Genomic DNA, 11,513 nt, shown 5'->3' on the forward strand with positions numbered 1-11,513 from the left:
TAGGCAAAGCAAAGCTCCAATGTACATTATAAAATTCAGATTTTTTTTCGCGTCTACTTTTTTGCCAGCCCACACGCTTTGACTGATTCACAATTTCCAAAAACAGGTTTTTATAATAATGAAAAACATGCATGTATTTTCAATGGCAAATACATTTCAATTTACAAAATTTTAAAATGCTACTTGTCTAAATTCACATAATTTAGAATGAAACAATCACAAAATCTATCAGCTCGTTTTTGGCAAAGGTGTACAATTGCAACAAAATTTGACAAAAACTGCCTCATACATTTTCAATGGTGCATTCAACTCCCACAAAAACGTTTCCATTCACTCCTGTTCATTCTCAACTTGGACCTGCAAAAATATCTCCATTGGTGGTCATTGTTTTTGACAGAAACAACTAAAATTGACCCAAAATTAACAGGAAATGACCCAAAAAGCAATAAAAAGTGACCCGTAAGTGACATAAATTTAACAGGTAGCAACCGACGAACAGGAAGCGACCCAGAAATGCCCAAAATGAACAAGAAATTATCCAACGTGTACAGGAAGTCCTCTCATTTTAAATGAATTGAACGTGTATCTTTGTCAATGGTAGGCAATGAGGGTCATGTCTTTGTTTATTTAATGGTATACTAGTATTTTTAAACAACACCTTTTTAAAATGATATATCGATTTATATAACTTTCTGTACATTTAGGTTCTAATTGAATTTAGGACAAGAGTTTTTGTCAAAACAATGACCTCCAATGGAGAGTCAAGTAACTTGCTTTTTAACTCTTTGGCTGCCATTGACAGCGCTAGAGGTTAGGGGTGTGACAAAATATCGAAATGGTGATATATCGTGATACTTTTCATCTCAAAAGGTTATCGATACTCTCATGCCAAGAATCGAGATATCGTTTTAAAAATGTTATTTTAAAAAAAAAAAAAAAGAAAGAAACCAAGAAGTTGCGACCAAAATCTTGAACCGTAATAATGTCTCAGTTAACTTTGTGGCTGCCATTGACGGCGCTCAACGTCCAATCCATTAATCCATGAATGTTCGTTAATTCAAATTCAGAGCATTCACACTCATTCTTTTCGATTTTCTGGGCATTTACAGGTCACTTCCTGTTCATTTTAGAGCATTTACAGGTCTGTTCCTGTTGAGTTTGTCAGGACTCAAATGCAGAGTTTTCTTGTTTAACAAAAATGTATTTATTTTACAATATGGCACAACAAAAGGTCACTCCACTGTGGGAGGCAAAAATCTTATCATAAACACAAAGTAATAAATTAACTCAGAAGTGCTTACAAAATATTCACAATCAAAAGGCAGGTTCTTCAACAAAAATTCACTTCACAAGGAAGGCAAAAAAATACCATCAAAAGCAAAGCAGCAAACAAACTCAAAACCTTACTAAATTCTTCAGGACTAGATTCACGTGGTGACTTTGGCTGTAGAAGAAAGCAGGCTGGGGTGACACGTCAGCGGACGAAGACACTCTGGCACAAAACAAAGGGGAGACAGACTATATATACACACAGAAGGTAATGGAGAACAGGTGGAACCAATTGGTGATTTGGGAGCACATGAGGAAGGGCAAGTGTTCTGAAACAAGGAGGGAAAGACTTTCAAAATAAAGCAGGAAATAACCATGACACCACAAACCAAACTCAAAAAGTTTGAGTCACTGCCCAATCATTTGGGAAATACCTGGGTCACTTCCTGTTCTGTGACCCAAAATCAACGGGAAATGAACCATAAAATGTCCCAAAATCAACAGGAAGTGACCAGAAAATGCCCCAAAATCAACAGGAAGTGACTGAAAATCAATTGGAAGTGACCCAGAAATGCCCCAAAATCAACAGGAAATGACTGAAAATCAACAAAGCGAATGACCTGAAATGTGCCAAAATGACCTGGTTGCCTGGCATTGGCTGCCAACGATGGCCATAGAAGTGGGACGGGCCCGTTTAAAGTGGGAGGGGTTCATTCGCCGCCACCCTCCCAGTTCAAAATGGATTGCACATCTACTACTGATAAACTTGGATGCTTTCTAGCGATAAACTCGGTCCAATTCTAGCAGAAGGATGAAGATAGCTTGTTTTCCTGTTTATTGTTTTGTAGAATATCCTAGAATGATTTACTGCCCAATGTATCAATAATCGCTCTATCGCCATATCGTAAGATCATCGTTATCGTTAGCTTTGTGTCGCAAATCGTATCGTATCGTGAGGTACCAAAAGATTCCCACCCCCACTAGACATCCAATCAATTTTGACCGGGAGGGGAGAATGAGATGAGCATTTACAATTCAGGCATTAAGGGGTTAATCTTTTATTTTATCTTTTATTTTCGTTGACAATAAAATACAACTTTTGTTGAATATGTATTAACTAACTTAATTTGTGCATTTGCCGGATAGGTTGACGGTGATGCCAAAAAGAACGGAAAGATATTCATAGAGGTGGTCTTCATGAACCCCCTCCAGGAGACCTTGACAGACGTGAAGCTCACCCTGGTGGGAACTGGCGTGTTCCGCGAAGAGGTTGAACTGAGGTAACAAAAAGACCAAGAGTGACCAAATTCAAATCAACTATTACATCATGAAATCTGTTATTCATAGTATTTATCTACTATGTATTTCACTGTTGATTTGTATACTTTGTATTATATACAGGTATTATTATTTTTACAATGTATTAAACTGACGTATTTTTCGGACTATATCTCGCAGTTTTTTCTATAGTTTGGCTTGGGGTGCGACTTCTACTCTGGAGCGACTTATGTGTGAAATTATTAACACATTATTATATCATTTCACATGTTATTTTGGTGTTTTGGAATGACACTGATGGTTTGGTAAACTTGTTAGCATGTTCTTTATGCTACAGTTATCTGAATAACTCTTAATAGCTATGTTACGTTAACATACCGGCCACGTTCGCAATCCGTTGTTCATGCATCATGTAACATTATAATACTGAACACTTATTCAATCGTCATGTTGTTTTCTATCGTATTTTTATTTTAAATTGCCTTTCAAGATGACATATCAGTTCTATGTGTTGGATTTTATCAAGTAAATTTCCCCCCAAAATGCAACTTATACTCCGGTGCGACTTACAGTGTATCACCAAAGTGAGTAGACCCCTCGCATTTCTGCAGATATATTTAAGTATATCTTTTCATGGGACAACACTGACAGAATTACACTTTGACAAAATGAAAAGTAGTCTGTGTGCAGCTTATAAAATAGTGTTCATTTATTTTCCCCTAAAAATAACTCAAAATATAGCCATTAATAGCTAAACCCCTGGCAACAAAAGTGAGTACACCCCTTAGTAAATACGTACATCCCTAAATGTCCAAATTGAGTACTGCTAGTCATTTTCCCTCCAAAATGTCATGTGACATGTTACAGGAGTGCTGTCAGCATTGCTGCAGAGATTGAAGGGGTTGGGGGTCAGCCTATTAGTGCTCAGACCATACGCCGCACTCTACATCAAATTGGTGTGCATGGCTGTCACCCCAGGAGGAAGCCACTTCTGAAGACGGTACACAAAAAAGCCCGCCCGTCTCATCAGACCATAGGACGTGGTTCCAGTAATCCATGTGCTTTGTTGACATGTCTTCAGCAAACTGTTTGCGGGCTTTCTTGTGTACCGTCTTCAGAAGCGGCTTCCTCCTAGGTTGACAGCCATGCACACGAATTTGATGTAGAGTGCGGCGTATGGTCTGAGCACGAACAGGCTGACCCCCCACCTCTTCAATCTCTGCAGCAATGCTGACAGCACTCCTGTAACAAGTCACATTTTGGAGGGAAAATGACAAGCAGTTCTCAATTTGGACATTTAGGGATGTATGTATTTACTAAGGGGTGTACTCACTTTTGTTGCCAGGGGTTTAGCTATTAATGGCTATATTTGGATTTATTTTGAGGTGAAAATAAATTAACTGTGTTATATAAGCTGTGCAGACTACTTTCATATTTAAATATCTGCAGAAATGCGAGGGGTGTAGTCACTTTTGTGATACACAGTATGAATGTTTTTTTTTTTTTGCCTCTTCGTTGGGTATTTTATGGCTGGTGCGACTTATACTCAGGTTCGACTGATAGTCTGAAAAATACAGTTTATATTTTATTTATTTATTTCAGTGTGTATTAATTTTCTTCTTTTCCTTTCGACTTTTCCCTTCACGGGTCGCCACAGCGAATCAGTTGTCTCCATCTAACCCTGTCTTCTGCATCCTCTGCTCTCACACCAACTACCTTCATGTCCTCTTTAACTACATCCATAAACCTTCTCTGTGGTCGTCCTTTAGACAGATGTTATTCAACTGGTGTATCCAGTATATATATATTTTTTCAACGTCGTCGGGCGGAGTTACAGTAGGAAGGAAGGAGTAGGTAGAAGGTTTCGGTTTATGTCACGTGCAGATGATCGAGGTATCGTGGAGATGACGTTTAAGCTTCCTTGTCGGCACCATTGCGCTGTTAGAAATGCTGCTCGTGTCGCGTTCAATAACTGCTCGGATTTCTAGCCATCAACTACCTTGCTGTCCACGACAATCCCGGCGCGTCTACTGTACATTATTTGATTAGACTAGTCAAGTGTCGATGTACACGTATTTTCCATTTTATCCATATGTGATGACCGTAAATCCTCCCTCTGTGTTTTTTTTTCTTTCAACACATTGTTGAGGACAGCAAGGTGGCTGATGGCTAGAAATCCGAGGAGTTCTTGAACGTGACACGAGCAGCATTTTTTAACAGTGCAATGGTGCCAACAAGGAAGCTTAAACGTCATCTCCAAACGAAACACCAGTCGCTTCTAACTGTGGACTATTCTGATCGCCTTTGTAAAAATACAGGGAAACAGGCAACTTTTTTGAGAAAAACTACAAAGGTTGCTGAACTTGTTGCTCAATCCAAGAGTCCCACTTTGTGGCAGAGACATTAATACTACCTGCCTGCAAAGCCATGGTCAACGAGTTGCTTGGCCCTGATGCATTTAAAAACATTGCTAAAGTCCTCCTGTCTGGTAATTCTGACCTTTTCAAGCCTGACTATTATAAAAAAAATAAAATAAAAACAGAGAGAGACTCAGAGCTGTTGAAGAAGATTCCTGCCAGGATATTGGTTTTGTGTTCGTCTGAACAGGCTCAAGTCTCACACTGAGAAATTATTTTATGATTAAATATACAGTTCAGAAAGTAATTTTGGAACGTTTTTGGTTTGTGGTGTGGTGTGCCACGGGATTTTTCTATGTAGAAACGTGACGTGACTTAGAAAAGGTTGAAAAACACTGCTCTAGACTTCCTTCCTGGCATATGGAAATTCAGCATCCTTTTGCCAATATACTCACTATCTCTCCTCTGGACATGCCCAAACCACCTCAGTCTGGCCTCTCTGACTTTATCTCCACTTCCTCTAACGTGCTCTCCTCTCATACTTTAATTCCTGATCCTATCCATCCTGGTGGCTCCCAAAGACAACCTCAGCATCTTCATCTCTGCCACTTCCAGCTCTGCCTGCTGTCTTTTCCCCAGTGGCGCTGTCTCCAGACCAAACATCGCTGCTCTCACTGCAGTTTTATAAACCTTTCCTTTCTTTTTATCTTAAACCCTTCTATTGAATTTTTTTTAAAAAAATGAATTTATACATGTCAATGTTTATTGATTCATTTTGATATTTGTTTGAATAAAATTTGATTTATTTTCATTGTAATGATTTATTTTTTTTCTAATTTCTAGATTTTTATCTATTTACAGTGCTGTCCAAAAGTAGCGGAACCCCTGCAATTCTGTCAGATACAGTGGGGCAAATAAGTATTTAGTCAACCACCAATTGTGCAAGTTCTCCTACTTGAAAAGATTAGAGAGGCCTGTAATTGTCAACATGGGTAAACCTCAACCATGAGAGATAGAATGTGGGAAAGAAAACAGAAAATCACATTGTTTGATTTTTAAAGAATTTATTTCTAAATTAAAGTGGAAAATAAGTATTTCGTCACCTACAAACAAGCAAGATTTCTGGCTGTCAAAGAGGTCTAACTTCTTCTAACGAGGCTCCACTCGTTACCTGTATTAATGGCACCTGTTTTAACTAATTGTCAGTATAAAAGACACCTGTCCACAATCTCAGTCAGTCACACTCCAAACTTCACTATGGCCAAGACCAAAGAGCTGTCGAAGGACACCAGAGACAAAATTGTAGACCTGCACCAGGCTGGGAAGACTGAATCTGCAATAAGTAAAACGCTTGGTGTAAAGAAATCAACTGTTGGAGCAATTATTAGAAAATGGAAGACCTACAAGACCACTGATAATCTCCCCGAACTGGGGCTCCATGCAAGATCTCACCCCGCGGCGTCAAAATGAGAACAAGAACGGTAAACAAAAATCCCAAAACAACACGGGGGGACCTAGTGAATGACCTACAGAGAGCTGGGACCACAGTAACAAAGGCTACTATCAGTAACACAATGCACCGCCATGGACTCAAATCCTGCACTGCCAGATGTGTCCCCCTGCTGAAGAAAGTACACGTCCAGGCCTGTCTGCATTTTGCTAAAGAGCATTTGGATGATCCAGAAGAGGACTGGGAGAATGTGTTATGGTCAGATGAAACCAAAATAGAACTTTTTGGTAGAAACACAGGTTCTCATGTTTGGAGGAGAAAGAATAATGCATTGCATCCGAAGAACACCATACCCACTGTGAAGCATGGGTGGAAACATCATGCTTTGGGGCTGTTTTTCTGCAAAGGGACCAGGACGACTGATCCGTGTAAAGGAAAGAATGAATGGGGCCATGTATCGAGAGATTTTGAGTGAAAATCTCCTTCCATCAGCAAGGGCATTGAAGATGAGACGTGGCTGGGTCCTTCAGCATGACAATGATCCCAAACACACAGCCAGGGCAACAAAGGAGTGGCTTCGTAAGAAGCATTTCGAGGTCTTGGAGTGGCCTAGCCAGTCTCCAGATCTCAAACCCATAGAAAATCTGTGGAGGGAGTTGAAAGTCCGTGTTGCCCAACGACAGCCCCAAAACTTCACTGCTCTAGAGGAGATCTGTATGGAGGAATGGGTCAAAATACCAGCAACAGTGTGTGAAAAGCTTGTGAAGAGTTACAGAAAACGTTTGGACTCCGTTATTGCCAAATAAGGGTACATAACAAAGTATTGAGATGAACTTTTGCTATTGACCAAATACTTATTTTCCACCATGATTTGCAAATAAATTCTTCATAAATCAAACAATATGATTTTTTGTTTTTTTTTTCCACATTCTGTCTCTCATGGTTGAGGTTTACCCATGTTGACAATTACAGGCCTCTGTAATATTTTCAAGTGGGAGAACTTGCACAATTAGTGGTTGACGAAATACTTATTTGCCCCACTGTAATGCTCAATTTCTCCCAGACAATTGCCATTACAAATGCTTTGGTAGTAATATCTTCATTTATTTTGCTTGCAATGAAAAAAACACAAAAGAGAATGGAAAAAAAAAAAAAAAATCATTATCATTTTACACAAAACTCCAAAAATGGGCCAGACAAAGGTATTGGCACCTTTTGAAAAATCATGTGATGCTTCTCTAATTTGTGTAATTAACAGCACCTGTTACTTACCTGTGGCACAAAACAGGTGGTGGCAATAACTAAATCACACTTGCAGCCAGTTAAAATGGATTAAAGTTGACTCAACCTCTATCCTGTGTCCTTGTATGTACCACATTGAACATTGAGAAAAGAAAGACCAAAGAACTACCTGAGGACTTAAGATGCAAAATTGTGAAGAAGCATGGGCAATCTCAAGGCTACAAGTCCATCTTCAAAGACCAGAATGTTCCTGTGTCTACCGTTCGCAGTGTCATTAATAAGTGTAAAGGCCATGGCACTGTGGCTAACTTCTGTAGATGTGGACGGAAAAGAAAAATTGACAAGAGATTTCAATGAAAGATTTTGCGGATGGTGGCTAAAGAACCTCGACTAACATCCAAACAAGTTCAAGCTGTACTACAGTCCGAGGGTACAACCGTGTCAACCCGTACTATCCATCGGCGTCTGAATGAAAAGGGACTCTATGGTACGATACCCAGGAAGACCCCACTTCTGACCGAGAGACAAAAAAGCCAGGCTGGAGTTTGCCAAAACTTATCCGAGAAAGCCAAAAACGTTTTGGAAGAATGTTCTCTGGTCAGATGAGACAAAAGTAGAGCTTTTTGGGAAAAGGCATCAACATAGAGTTTACAGGGAAAAAAATGAGGCCTTCAAAGAAAAGAACTGTTCCCACAGTCAAACATGGTGGAGGTTCCCTGATGTTTTGGGGTTGCTTTGCTGCCTCTCCCACTGGATTGCTTGACCGTGTGAATGGCATTATGAATTCTGAAGACTACTATTTTGCAGCACAATCTAAAGCCCAGTGTGAGAAAGCTGGGTCTCCCTCAGTGGTCATGGGTCTTCCAGCTGGACAATGACCCAAAACACACTTCAAAAGAAAATTGTTTCAGAGAAAGCACTGGAGATTTATAAAGTGGCCAAAGAAGAATGGTCTAAAATTCCAGCAGAGCATTTTAAGAAACTCATTGACGGGATACCGGAAGTGGTTGTTCGCAGTTATTTTGTCTAAAGGTTGTGCTACCAAGTATTAGGGTGCCAATACTTTTGTTCGGCACGTTTTTGGCGTTTTGTGTAAAATGATAATGATTTAAATTTTTTTTTTCTTTTTCATTCTCTGTTTTTCCATTGCAAGCAAAATGAATGAAGATATTACTACTAAAGCATTTGTAATTGCAATCATTTTCTGGGAGAAATCGAGCATTATCTGACAGAATTGCAGGAGTGCCAATACTTTTGGCCAGCGCTGTATTTAATATGAACAATTTTTTTTAAATTGAATTTTTATTCAAATTTCTATTTTAATGTTTATTTTGTATTGATTTCATTTTATTCGTTCATTTAAATGTTTTTATTTCGATTTTCATGAATGTGTTCATTAAAAAAAATTGAAATACAAATGCAAGTTGAAATAAATCAGAACATGAATAAATATTAGAATAAATCTGGAATATTCTGACGTGGAAAATCCGTGCCTATTAGATTTTTTATTTTCTCAATTCTGCCGTTACCTGTTTTGTTTTGAAATTGGTTACACATTTCACTTAAATTACATCGTGAAGTGTAATAATTTTCTTTTCTTTTTTTTTTTTTTGTCCCTCTTTCAGTCTTCCCAACTTGAAACCCAACAATCGCATCCGCATCAAGATGCAAGCTACGCCATACAAGGCGGGAAAGAAGACAATTATTGCCGACATAAGTTCTAGCATTTTTAAAGATTTCAAAGGCTTTGCCGACATCAATATAAGACCGGCTTAAATCATTGCTCTCCATCATGTCTGTTCTGCCCACAAAATGTTTTTTTCTTCTTTTTTTAGAGAAACCGGTGCTTCATTTAAAAAATATATTTTTTTTATTCTTGATGGTGCTTTTTAACATCACGTTTGACTTTTTTTCCCCACCCTAGAACAGGAAATTGAACCTGCTACAGCAATACAAGAAAAATTGTGAGCAGTTTGACTTTATTTTGCTCTACTATCATTATTATTATGCTTTATGTGTGCTGCAAATAAAGCCTTGACCATGGCCACGAAATGGGTCGACTTTCACATTTTGATGAAATGAATTTCCCTTTTTAACACAAGTTTGACTTTTTCAGACCACATTTTTGTCTAATACAATTAAGCACATGTTTATGTAGCTCATTACACAAGACACAAAAAGTGAACATTTTATATTAAAACATTTTAAAACATGATACAGCCCTTTAAGTTTAGGTGAATATATTTGGTAATTAAAAAAAACTTAGCCTGATAAAAATTTGGATGCAAGTTCTTGATTAAAATGTTTATATGTTAATATTAAGAATTAGAAATAATTATTTTTTTGTATATTTTTTAAGAATGAATACAAATAAAATTAATAAAAATGAACACACTCTTGTTAGGGCTCTCAAAACTACTCTAAAGTTTATGAATAACTAAATTACAATATTTATAGTTTTCCTTTTCAGTTTTTAAGATTTTTTTTTAATGAAAAAAATATTTTAAAAGAGGTTTCAAAGACATTTTTTATTTTCTTTTGTTATTCAAGCTATTTTTTAAAAATTAAATAAAATAAATAAGGCAATATTTACTGTTTAAAAAATATATTTTTTTAAATCTCAAAAATAAAATTGAGTTTTTGTTTTGTTTTGTTTTTTTAATAAATAAGAATATTTACTATTAATGAATTTTGACTGGAAGGGGCGAAAAAAAAAATCATTTGACGTCTAGCGCCGACAATGGCAGCCAATGACTTAAATGTTTATTTAAATCATTTATTTCTTAATTATTATTTAAGTCATGGGTCCCCAAACAACGGCCCGCGGGCCAGATACGGCTCACCTCCACATTTGGTCCGGCCCCCTGAACAATACCAGAGGGCATTTTGATTTTTTTGTTTTTTTTTTTCTCGATAGTGTTATTTATTTCCTGGCCTTTTTCTGTGAAGAACTCAGAGAGGGTTATTTGATTATAATGTATTTAATTTATAGTGTTATTATTATTTATTATATTATTATTTTTATTTTATTTACAGTGGTACCTCTACATACGAATTTAATTCGTTCCAGGACCTTGTTTGTAAGTCGAAATGGTCGTATGTCGAGCAGGATTTTCCCATAGGAATACATTATAATTCCATTAATTCGTTCCAAAGCCTAAAAACATATACTAAATTCTTAATAAATACTGCTGGCACTGTTACAAATGGCAATTAAACATAGAAAAACAAATAAGTTATAAATAAATAATTCAGAATAATATAATAATAAGAAGAATAATTAATAATTATTCCTGTAAATAATGTAACGAATCGGATTCTAATATGGCGGACACTTTTTACTGTCCCTGAACGCACCGCGAAGTGAGATAGGTCGGTGCGGTAGAGATAATACTTTCGTTTTCTTGAGAGCAGTCAACTGCTTAAGACAATGGGCGTTTTGTGTTGGATAAGTTCTTAAATTAATGATAAAAACGTGACGAAGCTGGCGATTTCCTTGGCAATGTTACCACAATGATAATTTTCACCTTAACTTATAAATAGTGGCGAACGGTGGTCGGAAGAGGACCACGGAGCTGTATTGTTGAGCCAGTTCAGGCTTTTTACTGTCCCTGAACGCACCGCGAAGTGAGATAGGTCGGTGCGGTAGAGATAATACTTTCGTTTTCTTGAGAGCAGTCAACTGCTTAATGGGCGTTTTGTGTTGGATAAGTTCTTAAATAAATGATAAAAACGTGACGAAGCTGGCGATTTCCTTGGCAATGTTACCACAATGATAATTTTCACCTTAACTTATAAATAGTGGCGAACGGTGGTCGGAAGAGGACCACGGAGCTGTATTGTTGAGCCAGTTCAGGGACACGCACCCCAAGCTCATATTTTTCTATAACTTGCATCTTCATTTCAAAGGTAAGCAT

General features: G+C 37.5%; 1 protein-coding gene across 1 annotated transcript in view; it reads left to right on the forward strand.

Moving 5' to 3' along the window:
* Positions 1-9,645, forward strand: part of tgm8 (transglutaminase 8) — a 36,064-nt gene extending 26,419 nt beyond the window's left edge. Inside the window, exons 13-14 of the mRNA XM_057844853.1 lie at positions 2,416-2,549; positions 9,222-9,645. Of these exons, the coding sequence (XP_057700836.1) occupies positions 2,416-2,549; positions 9,222-9,372 (285 nt within the window). The 3' untranslated portion in view covers positions 9,373-9,645. The remainder of the gene's footprint in view (positions 1-2,415; positions 2,550-9,221) is intronic.
* Positions 9,646-11,513: the final 1,868 nt, after the last annotated feature.

This window comes from Corythoichthys intestinalis, chromosome 9, assembly GCF_030265065.1.
Source record: "Corythoichthys intestinalis isolate RoL2023-P3 chromosome 9, ASM3026506v1, whole genome shotgun sequence".
NCBI lineage: Eukaryota > Metazoa > Chordata > Actinopteri > Syngnathiformes > Syngnathidae > Corythoichthys > Corythoichthys intestinalis.